This window comes from Schistocerca americana, chromosome 5 (genome assembly GCF_021461395.2).
Source record: "Schistocerca americana isolate TAMUIC-IGC-003095 chromosome 5, iqSchAmer2.1, whole genome shotgun sequence".
Classification (NCBI taxonomy): domain Eukaryota; kingdom Metazoa; phylum Arthropoda; class Insecta; order Orthoptera; family Acrididae; genus Schistocerca; species Schistocerca americana.
Genome location: NC_060123.1, coordinates 678,414,297 through 678,429,517, shown reverse-complemented (window position 1 = coordinate 678,429,517; position 15,221 = coordinate 678,414,297). Strand labels below are relative to the sequence as shown.

Genomic DNA, 15,221 nt, shown 5'->3' with positions numbered 1-15,221 from the left:
CATGCGTAAAAGGTTTCAGTGCATCTACTGCCGTGAGCCAGCGCTCAAACGACCCCTGTATTGTTGCGAAACAATCGATCAGAGAAGCCGCATTCTCTGGCACTAAACTGTGTATGCGTTCTCACTTACGAACTGCAAAGGCTGCTTGGGAATACGACCTGAAGTAAAAGTACACATTTTTTTCACACACACAAAAAAAAGTAGTGATGAATTTGATTTTCACATTTTTATTCAATAATTTTACTCATTATTTTACACGATTTGGTGAAGGGTGGCCGCGGACCCCCTAGAAAGAGCCGGCGGATCCCTAAGGGGTCCGCGGACCACATGTTGGGAAGCCCTAATCGAATACAGTCCAACCCATCAGCTTTAACAAGTGCCGCTTTCAACCAATATGGTGATTATGACAACATAAAATGGTACATATTTTAACTGTAAAAGTATTGGGATGTTCTTGCTATTAATGTCTTCAAATATATTAAAAAAGATGAAGCATAGACCAAATAGAGAAATATTATAGAATGTGTGTAATAAAAAAAGTAAATAAATAAAGTAAAAATACACATTTACCATTCATTCATTGAGTTTCCCAAGTTGCAAGTAATCACTTTCCAACACAACCAACAATGATCCACCTGTATCAGTGACTGGTTCGACCTGCCAATTGCGTTAAGGTGCAAACTTGCACTTTGAACTTCCTGTTTCTAGGCTACTTGCTTTGTGCTACATTCCTCTAGTACCCAAACACATTTTGCTGCTTCAGTCCTGGTCTTTAGTTACGATGTCTGTTTAAATGAATTATTAATTCAGTTAGGAAAATGACACTGAATTTCCATTATTACACTTAATTGCAAGGTGTTCATGAACTTGTTCTTGGTGTGAACATGATGTGGCTTGCATTCAGAGAAGTAGTATTAACAGCATTTGAAAGGTTTATACCAGATAAATTAATAAGAGACAGAACTAATCCCCCATGGTACACTAAACAGGTCAGAACACTATTGCAGAAGCAACGAAAAATATGCCAAATGTAGACATTCTTTTAAACATTGCTCAAATTTTTGGACAGATTTCAGTTTCCACAACAAAACTCTACCTGGATATCTGGCAGGGGGAAAAAATAAATAAAATAAATCAGGTCATATATGAAGTGCACTAGCAGTAAGATACAATCAATACTTTCACTGCACAGCAGCGATGGTACTGTTACCAATGACAGTGCCACTAAACCGGAGTTACTAAACGTGGTTTTCCAAAATTCCTTTACCGAAGAGGATGAAGTAATTACTCAAGAATTTGAACCAAGAATGGCTGCCTTTATGAGTAATTTAGAAGATATCCTCAGTGCAGTGAAGCAATTTAATTCAGTTAATAAAGGCAAGTCCAATTGGCACAAGTCATGGGATAGCGATACGCACAAATACAGATGGTGGTAGTATCACCTACGCAAGGTATAAAAGGACAGTGGAGCTATTATTTGTACTCAGGAGATACATGTGAAAGGGTTTCCAACATTATTATGACTATATGGCAACAATTAAGACTTCAAACATGGAATAGTAGTTGGAGGTCGATGCAAGGGACATTCCATTTCGGAAATTGTTATGAAATTCAATATTGTGAGATCCACAGTTGTCAAGAGTATGCTAAGAACATCAAATCAGGCATTACCTCTCACTACAGGCAATGCAGTGGCCAACAGCCTTCACTTAACAACTGAGACCAGTGGCATTTGCGTATAATTGTCTGTGCTAACATGCAAGCAACATTGTGTGAGATAACCACAGAAACAAACATAGGATGTACAACGAATATATGTGTTAGGACAGTGAAGTGAAATTTGGCATTTTCTAACAGCATGACAATGCCTGCACCACATCTCCTGGGCTCATGACCATATTGGTTGGACACTGGAAAACTGTGGCCTGGTCAGATGAGCCCTGATTTCCGTTGGTAAGAGCTGTTGGTATGGTTTGAATGTGGTGCAAGCCCCATGAAGCCATGCACCCAAGTTGTCAACAAGGCACTGTGCAAACTGGAAGTGGCCTCATAATGATGTGGGTTGTTGTTTACATTGAATGGACTGGGTCCTCTGGTGTAACTGGGTTTGTTTCTGCACTTATCTCACACAATGTTGCTTGTATGTTAGCACGGACAATTATACGCAAATGCCACTGGTCTCAGTTGTTAAGTGAAGGCTGTTGGCCACTGCATTGCCTGTAGTGAGAGGTAATACCTGATTTGATGTTCTTGGCATACTCTTGACAACTGTGGATCTCACAATATTGAATTTAGTAACAATTTCTGAAATGGAATGTCCCTTACATCTAGCTCCAACTACTATTCCACGTTTGAAGCCTTGATTGTTGACTGGGAATTGTTATGGTTGGCTACTTGAAGACCATTCTTATTTGTGTACTTCATATTCCAAAGCTTTTGACAATGTTGACTGGAATACTCTCTTTCAAATTCTAAAGGTGGCAGGGGTAAAATACAGGGAACGAAAGGCTATTTACAATTTGTACAGAAACCAGATGGCAGTTATAAGAGTCGAGGGACATGAAAGGGAAGCAGTGGTTGGGAAGGGAGTAAGACAGGGTTGTAGCCTCTCCCCGATGTTGTTCAATCTGTATATTGAGCAAGCAGTAAAGGAAACAAAAGAAAAATTCGGAGTAGGTATTAAAATTCATGGAGAAGAAATAAAAACTTTGAGGTTCGCCGATGACATTGTAATTCTGTCAGAGACAGCAAAGGACTTGGAAGAGCAGTTGAATGGAATGGACAGTGTCTTGAAAGGAGGATATAAGATGAACATCAACAAAAGCAAAACAAGGATAATGGAATGTAGTCTAATTAAGTCAGGTGATGCTGAAGGAATTAGATTAGGAAATGAGGCACTTAAAGTAGTAAAGGAGTTTTGCTATTTGGGGAGCAAAATAACTGATGATGGTCGAAGTAGAGAGGCTATAAAATGTAGGCTGGCAATGGCAAGGAAAGCGTTTCTGAAGAAGAGAAATTTGTTAACATCCAGTATTGATTTAAGTGTCAGGAAGTCATTTCTGAAAGTATTTGTATGGAGTGTAGCCATGTATGGAAGTGAAACATGGACGATAAATAGTTTGGACAAGAAGAGAATAGAAGCTTTCGAAATGTGGTGCTACAGAAGAATGCTGAAGATTAGATGGGTAGATCACATAACTAATGAGGAAGTATTGAATAGGATTGGGGAGAAGAGAAGTTTGTGGCACAACTTGACCAGAAGAAGGGATCGGTTGGTAGGACATGTTCTGAGGCATCAAGGGATCACCAATTTAGTATTGGAGGGCAGCATGGAGGGTAAAAATCGTAGAGGGAGACCAAGAGATGAATACACTAAGCAGATTCAGAAGGATGTAGGTTGCAGTAGGTACTGGGAGATGAAAAAGCTTGCACAGGATAGAGTAGCATGGAGAGCTGCATCAAACCAGTCTCAGGACTGAAGACCACAACAACAACAACATATTCCAAAATAACAATGTCACTGGGTCCCAATTGCTTGCGATTGGTTTGAAGAACATGCTGGATAATTCGAGGAAATGATTTAACCACCCAGATCCCCCGACATTGAACACTTAGGGACATAATAAAGAGGTCAGTTCGTGCACAAACTCCTGCACCAGCAACACTTTTGCAAACCATGGCTTAGCATTTCTGCAGGGGAGTTCCTGAGATTTGGTGTCCATGCCACATCGAGTTGCCGCACTATGCTGGGCAAAAGGTGGTCTGACAAGATATTAGGAGGTATCCCATGAGTTTGGCCACCTCAGTTTGTACTAGTTATGTTCCTTTCAGAGTATGTTGATATAACAGCTTCATGCTTAGCAGTCATACACAACTGCTCGCTTTATGAAAGATCCATGCCTGAAAAGTTGCACTGGTCACACCAACACCCAAGAAAGGAAATGACTCTTCCACTGAATTCTGGACCCATATCACTGACTTTGATTTGCAGTAGAATTTTGGAATATGTACTGTGTTCAAACGTCATGAATTACCTCTAAGAAAACAATCTACTTACAATCAATCATCACGGATTCAGAGAATATTGCTCTTGTGAAACACAAATAGCTTTTTATTCACACGAAGTAATTTGTGGTATCAACAGGGGATCTCAAATTGAATATAGATTTCCAGAACTCTTTTGACAATGTTCCTCACAAGGGACTTCAAATCAAATTCCGTGCTTATGGAATACCATCTCAGTATTGTGACTGGATTAGCGATTTCCTTTTGGAAAGATCATATCATATATAGTAATTTATGCAACGTCTTCAAGTAAAGCAGAAGTGATGATATCTGGTGTCTCCCAGGGAAGTATTATTCTTAACCTACAGAGTGATTATTAAACTTTCAAACCGCTGTATAAATAAGAGGGAAAACATGTGGCAGAAGAAAAATAAGTAGTTACAAAATGTAGCAATCGATGGCGCAGTAAGCATCATAATTTAATAGTGGTAGACTACGAATGGCAAATGAATCGTACAATGCCTAAGGTGTACGTTTGATGTTAAACAAACTGTACTATTCAGTGTGCATGGGTGTACAGGTGTGATACTGTTAGTTACGTAAGCCCATCCACCACGGCAAGGTCATATCACATCGGATGGGAAAATCAGTTTTTAATTGTCCTGAGCCAAAAAACTGCATAAAAAGTATCAATCGAAATCAAATTGGATTATTAATTTCTGTGTGACTTGCAACAAGTTGAAATTGAGAAACAGCATGTTCCACAACTGATTGAAGTTTTTCCAGGATCACATTCAGAATGTTGCGCAATGCATACCTTCAATGCAGCTAAGTTTGTAATCGGAATACTGAACACATCATCTTTCAGAGAGCCCCACAACCAGAAGTCACACAGATTAAGATCAGGTGATCGGGACGGCCAGGTTGCTGGGAAATGGCTGCTGATAATTCTAGCATTTCCAAAATGGCTGCTGATAATTCTAGCATTTCCAAAATGTCGCTTCAGCAGCTGCTTAACTGGATTTACAATGTGCAGAGGTGTGCCCTATTGGATAAAAATGATCCCATCCACACTGTTGGAGAGCTGTAATGACCTGGTTGCACAAGACACTCGTAGCGCTTACCAGTGATGGTACAGGTAACAGCACCGGAAGCACCTGTCGTCACTTCAATAAGAATATGGCCCTATGATAAATGATGCTGTAAACCCGCACCACACAGTGGCCTTTTTCAGGATAAGTGGTACTGGGTGATTTATGTGTGGGTTTTCCGTTGCCCATATTCGACAATTCTGTGTACTGACATATCCTGTCAGATGGAAGTGGGCTTCATCTGTCCACAAAATCTTCCATGGCCAATCATTGTCCAGTTCCATGTGAGCAAGAAATTCTAAAGCAAAGATCTTGCTTGCTGGCAGGTAAACAGGAAGCATCTCGTGCACACGGGTAATTTTGAACGGATAGCAAAGAAGGATGTTTTGTAGTATTTTAAGCACCATACTCATGGGTATGTCCAATGTTCAGGCAATTCTCCATGCACTACATGTTTGCATACAACCACTCGTCTCCTCCTGCTTTGCTGTGGCCACTGCTTCCACTGACATCGAATCAATTTGTTTCCTCCCTGTACCAGGTTGCAGACCAAAAGAACCCATCTTTTCGAATTTCCGAATCATTTTCTCCAGACTCATGGTAGTCATCAGACCAATGCCTTTTTTCAAACCCTTCGGTGTCCGGAACATCTGCAGAGCAACATGTGCACAGTCATAATTCTTGTAATACAGTTTTACAAGCAGAGTGTGATCCTGCATTGAGACAGTCATGATGAACGTCGCAGACGCGAAAGGAGGAAAACTTCAGTGAGTCATGCACGTGACAGGTGTTTTCATTTACGTTTGGCATCTATTGATCAGTTTTCGCACTATTCTTTTTTTATTTTTATTTTATTTTATTTTATTTTTTTTCCACCTTCTGACATACATTTTCCCCCCTCTCCGATAATATTCCATTGCAGTTTGACGTTATTCTGACCAGTGGTGTTATTTCTACAGCATTTTGAAAGTTTAACTTGAATTATAATCACCCTGTATATAAACAATTTAGGACAAATCTGAGTATCCCCTTTCGATTGTTTGCAGAGGATGCTGTCATTGACTGTCTAGTACAAGAGATACCGAAATTTTCCTCTGATGGAACTGTTTGACAGTGCTGGTACTTCGATGTATTTGGTGGAACACCTGGTTTATTTTGAAGGCTAATAAATTTTTAAAAAATGAACTTGTTTTATTCTGTGATTACTTCAATTTTAAATCTTAACTAATAACAAAGCAATAATAAAATTTTAAAAAGCCATGTTGTTAATAGTTTTTCTTTGAGGACTTATTCACTTTTCACAAACCCCAGTATTCCATGGAACACAGTATGGGAAATCCTGGTCTAGTAAAGCCATCAGAAGATCAGAACCAATCTCGAGAGCTCTAAAAGCAATCTGTTATATGATCAACCCCCAAATTAAAAGGTGTAAATACGTAGGAACTACAATTATGAACAGCTTAAATTGGAATGGTCACATAGAAAACGTTGACTGCTAGGCGTCATTTGTGAATTGCGTCATAGTCAAGTAGAAGTTGAAAGTTTCCATGCCCTATTGTGTGTATTATAGTAATAATTTTTTTCTCTATTTTATCCTTTAACTGGCACCAATGAAACAACTTATGGATTATTCGGCAAAGATTCAGTTTTTTGGCAGTTAAGTTTGTGCCTCCTATGTAATGAATTTCTCACCTTTCATTTTAAACTTTCATGTTTTTTACAATGTAAATAAACATCATAATTAGGTTCTCAGTATTTCAACTGAGAAATTTTGTTTACAGAGATTTATCAAGTTCATTTGCTGAAGGAGACATGGAGAAAGCAAAGCGCATCCTTGTGAGAATGAAATATTATTCGACAGCAGAATCTAAAATAAAGGAAAAAAGGCAAAAATTCGGTTTTGAATGACTGATATCAGTTATTTGAAATCTTGATATTAAAACAGTCAGTAATAAATATCAGCACTTCCTGTTGCGAAGGTAAGCCATTTAGAAAATAAGAATTTTGTTGTACTGAAACAACTTCAAAAATCACAGAGAGAACAATACTATTTGTATTGTATCATTTGAAATGTCTATTTAATGAGGTTTTCCTCCTAATGTAATATGAAGAATGTGTTATACCTATTTTGCCATCTTACATCAAAATGTGTAGATTGAGAATTTTCAACAATAAATGATAAATCATACGCAGTTATACATTTTAATATTTGTGATAGTTTCTGTCTATTGGTACCCTGAAATGCCACTATGACTTGTAAAATGGACCTGAAATCCTGGTAGAAGTGTGCAACTGTAATTAGAGTAACTATGAACATGGTTTTAAAAACGAACATGGTTTTAAAAACGTTGGCAAGTCGTGTAATACAGATCCTGATGGTATAGAATCCTTTATTGTGCTTTTGACTTGCCTCACGCCAAGCTCACCATCAGATGACCTGGCAACAAATAATAATGAGAAATGCAAATAATGGTACTGTACAATACAGATTTACCTAGAAATGGGGTTATATAAACCTCTAATGAAATTAATAAATTGTACTCAGTTTTGAAGAATGTAACTACATTCCATTGAAAATAACCAATTTTTCACAATATAATGTTACTGGATAGATAAAAAAAATCTACTCACCAAAGGGCGGCAGGAGAACACACACGTAAAAGAAGGTTATACTTGTGCAAGCTTTTGGAGCCAGTGACTCCTCTTCCTGGCAGGATGGTTGAAGGGGAAGGAAGAGGTATGAAGGAAAAGGACTGGAGAGGTTTAGGAAAAAGGGGTAGGTTCTGAAAAAGTCACCCCAAACCGCAGGTCAGGTAGACTTAACGGATGGGATCAGAAGGAAAGACTGATTGTTGGGGACTACGTCGGACGAGATTTGAAAACCTGAGAGCTTTAAGGTGCAAGGCACTGTAATATGCAAGGCAGATATTACTGCAAAAACATTTGAGTTAATAAGAGTGAAAAAGCTTAAGTGCATTGTATATAACAGAGGTGGGAGGGTGGTGGTGAAACATAGACATGTCGGAAAATGAAAGATGTAGCAAACTAAAACGGTGTGAAGGAAGGAGTAGTTATTCTGAAGGCATGCCGAGAAAGAAGAAATTAATTTAAACTAAGGCCAGGTGGATGGCAAGAACCACGGACATGTAGTGCTAGTTCCCACCTGCAGAGTTCTGAGAAACTCGTGTCTGGGGGAAGAATCCAGATGGCGTGTGTGGTGAAACAGGCACCAAGGTCACAACTGTCACATTGTAGAGCATTCTCTGCAACAGGATATTGTGTGTTGCTGGAATACATCCTCTGCCTATGCCCATTCATCAGTAACTGATAACTCGGAGGTAGTCATGGCGATGTAAAAGGCTGAACAAAGTTTACGTGACAGCTGGTATATGACGTCATTTCACAGGTGGTATAGTATGTTTTATTGGTAGCGCACACATCAAAAAAAGTTATGCGTCACCCTGGTTCCCAGAACTCATGAATATCCATTAGGATTAAGTTTTCTTTTGTTACGTGTATACAGTACAAGTGGAGAAGTAGAGTCATAAACAGATTTACCAAAGTCTTTATTAGCAATTTCAAACATGATAGGTACGATACGTAATTATATATCTCTATCATTAAAACTTTCAAGTCCAGGTACACTTGGAACTCCGCTACCACCTCTTACTATGGCAACGGTGAACCATTCATTCCCATGAGAAAAAGTATCGTTTATGTCCAAACTAAAATTACAAGTACATCCAAGAAACACACATGGTCCATCAACGAGCGCGTTCGCTGCAACACTCTTCACTGGAATGCGATTTTTCTTGCCGCCTATAGTTGTTGTTAGTTCAATATTTTCTATATATTTGTAAACTGTTGTGCGACAATGGGGCCGTTATCTCCTGTAAGGCATGTTGGCGGCGTTCAATGCAGTTGCCTGTGCAGCAGCAAGACAGAGACTGAGCGTAGCACGAGAGCACGCTCGCTTATATAGAGTGGGGGGACATTGAACTTAGATAAAGACTTAGAGTTTTCGCAGTGGCCAGCAGAACATTATCCCGGACGCGCACACTAGCCATACTAGGTGTGCGCGTCCCGCTGGCGCGCCGCCAACACCAAGAGATAAGAGTGTTTACATAACAAAACTGTTGCATCCTTGAGTCCTCGGTCTCGTAACTAACAACTACAGGCAACAAGAAAAATTGCATTCCAGTGAAGAGTGTTGCAGCGAACGCGCTCGTTGATGGACCATGTGTGTTTCTTGGATGTACTCTTAATTTTAGTTTGGACATAAACGCCTTTTTCTCGTGGGAATAGATGGTTCACAGTTGCCATAGTAAGAGGTGGTAGCGGAGTTCCAAGTGTACCTGGACTAGAAAGTTTTAATGATAGAGATACAATTTCGTATCGTACCTATCACATGTTTTGAAATTGCTAATAAAGACTTCGGTAAATCTGTTTATGACTCTACTTCTCCACTTGTACTGTATACACGTAACAAAAGAAAACTTAATCCTAATAAATCTGTATTTATTTGGATAAAAGTTAAAGGTGTATGTGAATATGTAAAATTTGTTGGTGATTGTACTTTATATTTCCATAAATAAATATCTGTAGCGTCAGCCACTAACTGGGCCATGTCAATGTGGATATTGTATCACAGACACAGGCCCTTTGACTGTTCAGAGATGTCACTAAACCCACCCAAAGATGTAAACAAACATGCATGAGCAGCGCCTATTACACGGAGGGGGTCCGACAGCCGATCAGTTCCAGTCATTCCTTCAGGAAGTACATGTTGTTTGTAGTTCAACCATGCCTAGACAGTCAATACTGCAGTTCGATTGCATCCGCATTGTTAGTTTGTGCCAGGAAGGGCTCTCAACAAGGGAAGTGTCCAGACGTCTCAGAATGAACCAAAGCGATGTTGTTCGGACATGGAGGAGATACAGAGAGAGAGTGCCTGTCGATGTCATGCCTTGCTCGGGCCGCCCAAGGGCTACTACTGCAGTGGATGACCACCACCCATGGATTAGGCTCACAGGAACCCTGACAGCAATGCCACTATGTTTAATAATTCTTTTCGGCAACCACAGGACGTCGTTTTACGACTCAAACTGTGTGCAATAGGCTGCGTGATGCGCAACTTCACTCCCGACGTCCATGGCAAGGTCCGTCTTTGCATTCACGACACCAAGCAGCGCGGTGCAGATGGGTCCAACAACATACCGAATGGACCGTTCGGGATTGTCATCACATTCTCTTCACCGATGAGTGTTGCATATGTGTTCAACCAGACAATCGTCGGAGATGTGTTTGGAGGCAACCGTGTCAGGCTGAACGCCTTAGACACACTGTCCAGCGAGTGCAGCAAGGTGGAGGTTTGCTGATGTTTTGATGTGGCATTATGTGGGGCCGATGTATGCCGCTGGTGGTCATGGAAGGCGCAGCAACGGCTGTACGATAAGTGAATGCTATCCTCTGACAGATAGTGCAACCATATCATAAGCACATTGGCAAGGCATTCATCTTCATGGACGACGATTCGTGCCATCATGCACATCTTGTGAATGATTTCCTTCATGATAACATTGCTTGAGTAGAGTAGCCAGCATGTCTCCAGACATGATCCCTATAGAACATGCCTGGGATAGATTGAAAAGGGCTGTTGACGGATGAAATGACCCACCAACCACTCTGAGGGATCTATGCCAAATAGCCATTGAGGAGTGGGACAATCAGGACCAACAGTGCCCTGACGAACTTGTGAATAGTATGCCACAACGTATACAGGCACGCATCAGTGCGAGAGGTCGTGCTACTGGGTATTAGAGGTACCGGTGTGTACAACGATCTTGACCACCACCTCTGAAGGTCTTGCTGGTGGTACAACATGCAATGTGTGGTTTCCATGAGCAATAAAAACGGCGGAAATGATGTTTATGTTTATCTTTATTCCAATTTTCTGTACAGTTTCCAGTACTCTTGGAACCAAGGTGCTGCAAAACTTTGTTTTGCCAGTTACAGAAGTGGTATAGGTGGTGGTAGGAGGTTGCATATGGCAAGTCTTGCAACGAGGACAGTCACAGGGGTAGGAGTCACAGGTTAGAGAGATAAGTGCGAAAGTGTAGTGATACATCCCGTCCCTAAATACATATTCAGAGAAAAGGTGTTTGTGGCTAAGAGTACTCAATAAGTGGTAAGGAGTTTTAAATTGTAAAGGCTGGTACCAAGCTAACAATCCAGTGACTGTCTGGAAGTGGATAGTAGTCAGAAGACGCTACCTGCTGAGGTGGGGATAGGAGTTCCATAGGATGGGCAGTGAGGAAGAAAGGGCTTCAAGAAATCTAAGCACATGAAATGTCAAAGATAATAAATGTATTGCAATTGTTAATTATCAAGTTGAATAGCAGATCTATTATGTATGTAGTACTGAAGGCCAGCTACACACATCTGTCTGCATTACATCTACAAACAAACAACAGTACCTTTGCCTCGAATGCCAATGCTGTATGAGAGGGAATGTTTGACATGGAAAGGGTGCTTTTGTTTCCATGTCAAACATACTACATTGGCATTCAAAGCAAACATATTTGTTTGGATGTGGATTCTTTACAGCAATACACTACCATTTTCACCTCAGTCTTCACCGGATGAATTACTCCACCAGTCTAGTTCCAAAGCAGATTTTCCCTGCCATCACATCCAATCCTAGTACTGCTGATCCGTCAAGTTGGAGCACACCAATTCTCACTCAGTATTATACTGGTCTTGAATGTATTAATCAGCTACTTCAACAAAGCAATGACTTTCTGAACTCAAGCCCAGAAATTCGATCCATTCCGTCTGAGATTTTTTCCACCACACGTAGTATAGTTATCTGTCGCCCTCCCAATCTTCACAATGTCTGTATCAGACCCTATGCTCCTTCTGCACACATGGCTCCTACCCATGCCACTGTCCCCAGTGCAAGACTTGCCTATGCACCATTCTACTACCACCTATACCACCCTTGTAGTTGGCAAAATGTATTCTATTAAAGGAAGAGGAGCCTGTGAAATGGCACGTGTCCTATACCATCTTTTATGTGAACACTGGTCTTTTACATCGACATGACTATCTCCATGCTCTACAATATGGCAGTTGTGACCTCGGTCTTGTTTCACCACAAGTGCCGTCTAGATTCCCCCCAGGCACCAGTTTTTCAGACCTCTGCAAGTGGGAACTAGCATTACATGTCCTTGGTTCTTACCACCCACCTGGCCTTAATTTCTTCTGTCTCAGCATTTCTTCACAACTACTCCTTTCATTACTCCATTTTAGTTTTCTACATCTTTCATTTTTTGACCTGTCTGTTTTTTGCCACCACTCTCCCACCTCCGTTGTATTGAATGCACTTAGCTTTTCACTCTTATTAACTCGTGCACAACGTTTTTGCATTAATCTCTGTCTTCCACTCTCAAGCTATCACACTTCCAAATCTCGTCTGGTGCAGTCCCCAACAATCAGTCTTTCTTTTTCATTCCGTCCGTTAAGTCTCCCCTGACCTGCAGTTCTGTGTGATTTTTCTGAAATCTGCCCCTTTTCCTGAACTTCACCAGTCCTTTTCCCTTCACCCCTTGTGTCAGGAGGAGGAGCTACTGACTCCTAAAGCTTGCATAAGTATAACCTTTTATGTGTGTGTTCTCCTGCTGCAGCTTGGCGAGTAGACTTTTTATCTATCCAATTACATTATAAGTACATACAATCTAAGATTATATGCATTGTCAGGCACATTGAATAATGTCTGTAAGTGTCAAGCAAAACTTGTGCTGTTATATACAAGAAGTAGGCTGTAGACCTAACCAGTAGCTGACTACAGTTAGTGTCAAGGCACTGCTAAAGGTGCAATAACTAAGCTCATATTGATAGAGTGCAGCACTTCTGATGACATTTAAAATTAAAATGCTACTGTAAAATGAAAGCTCAGTCAGCACTAATGTGCAAGATCAGTTGTAAAACAAGTATAGCACAAGACATTAGACTTAAAATGTCAATAGAACCGGATTTGCTATGATTTGTTCGTAAGTCATATTGCAAATGTAAAGATGACTTGTAACAGTAAGTTTGTTTTGTGAAACCTGCACTCTTGCATTGTGTTAAAACACTTGTGACTTTCGTACACAACTTTGCTGGTAAAAACAAAATATTTATTTTAATTAACTTGGTGTTGATATGAAATGCCTTCTACTGAAATTATCAACAAATCATACATACCGAATGTGATTCTAAGTGACATTGTTGTAAATGCCTTGTACTACTATTATAATGGTTGTACATTTGACATAGCATATTAGGGTTGATTGAGCTTTTTTTATTTTATAGTAACATTTTGTTTTAAACATCAAAAGTGCTGCTCTCTAGTGATACGAGCTTACACTATGGCTCAATTAGTGGTGTCTTCTCACTGTAACTGTAGTCAGCTATTGGTTAGGTTTACTTCTTGCATACTACAGCATATGTTCTGCTTGACATTTGTACGAATATTATTCAACATTGTTGTCAGTGCATATGATCTTAAATGTATGTACTTACACTCTTCAAAATTGTGTACAATTAATTTCATTAGAGATTTATATAACCTCATTTCTTCGGTAAAGCTGTATTGTATAGCGCTATTTGCATTTCTCTTTATTGTTTGTTACCAGGTTATCCAATGATGGGCTATGCCTGAAAAGCATTGTGAGTACCATAAAGGATTCAGTATCATCTTAATGTGTATTACGTACACAACTTACTAGCATTTTTAAATTCAGTTTCATAGTCACTATGACTGGCAGGAGTTGGGTCAAGACCAAGGGCAAAGGGAAGTGTTAATTTAGTGTATAATAAATCATTTTGCAAATGATAGTTTTCAGTGTGGATAATAAATTTTGCTCACATATGTTGTCTGCTATTTGATAGCTTCAAAGCTTAAAATTGCCCATACTTTTGAAATTATTCAAAATTTTATACTAATTTGTGTTTTGGCCAAAGCAGTTACAATATGGTAGCAAATAGACATTCCTCCTCTATGCCAAAAATTTTAATTTTGTGTTTTTTTTGTTTTTCAGTACTCACTGCTACAGCAGCAACTAGCACACTTAGAAGACTGTAGATCTCCACAATGAAAGAAAGGCTAACCTGATATTCATGCATTATAATTGCCATCTAAATAAGAATCGGGAAGTGGCTGAAGGCATATTTTGTATTTCTCAATTGTGAATCTGTTATTTAATAGATGCTGCCAGCAGATTTGTCCAGAAAAGCGGTGCATTTTGTTATCTTTCTCATTTTCTTGATTTTTGTAAAGTTTTGTATCTGAGAAAATAAAAATATTTTGTCCTATATAGTTGTTTGAAAGTTTCTTTAATAAGCAGTCTGCCTCACTTTCTAAAGTGACACGACACACATTGCAGTGGTGTTTCCTGCATGTTGTTTAGGATTGATTCAGTTAGCAGAATAGTTCCCTCATCATCCATTGCACAGTTTGACAATGAAATTTGTCACACAACAAAAATATGTGGTGATTACAGAGTTACGTTCCCTGATGACAATGGTGAAATCCATTATCCTCTAAACTTTCTTCTGGAAACGCAATTTTATCTGCATATCAGTGGTCTTTATTTTGTTGCAGCACTTATCACAGTTGTTATTTTAGGAATATTATTGCTTGGGGAGGGGGGTAAAGGAAAGATGCAGTTGTCAATCTAGTATCTCACTGTGAGATCAAACAGTATGGATTCTTGATGTGTGTGCATCCACTGACATGAAGAATATTGTTTGTACATGATCACGTTACTTCCACTCAGCGATGGCTTGCAAGTGTGTTAATTCACCAAATATTTGTGTGTGTGTGTGTGTGTGTGTGTGTGTGTGTGTGGCAAGGATACTACTAAGTCTGACATCTGTCAAACTCTTGGGCAACACAGAAGAGTTGTTTCTCATAGCTTCCACTGCTTAAGAGACTGGTTGCATGGAACCCATCCATCTATGCCATACCACAGTTGTGGAGGAAACAAACCACATTACAGATTGCTACTTTTGTTTAACAAAAGTAAAAGAAGTCTCAAGTAAATAGAAACACACAGTTTCTTATACAAATTTGCAATTTGCCGT

The 15,221-nt window shown here is 39.6% G+C and overlaps 1 protein-coding gene across 2 annotated transcripts in view; it reads left to right on the top strand.

The window, feature by feature from the left end:
• The window catches only part of LOC124616151 (iron-sulfur cluster co-chaperone protein HscB), a 39,358-nt gene extending 24,908 nt beyond the window's left edge, over positions 1-14,450 (top strand). The window contains exons 3-5 of one of the 2 annotated variants that reach the window (XM_047144431.1): positions 6,878-7,075; positions 13,772-13,805; positions 14,177-14,450. In XM_047144431.1, the coding sequence (XP_047000387.1) occupies positions 6,878-7,004 (127 nt within the window). In that variant the 3' untranslated portion in view covers positions 7,005-7,075; positions 13,772-13,805; positions 14,177-14,450. The remainder of the gene's footprint in view (positions 1-6,877; positions 7,076-13,771; positions 13,806-14,176) is intronic. The other variant, XM_047144430.1, reaches the window with a different exon arrangement.
• The last annotated feature ends 771 nt before the right edge of the window (positions 14,451-15,221 follow it).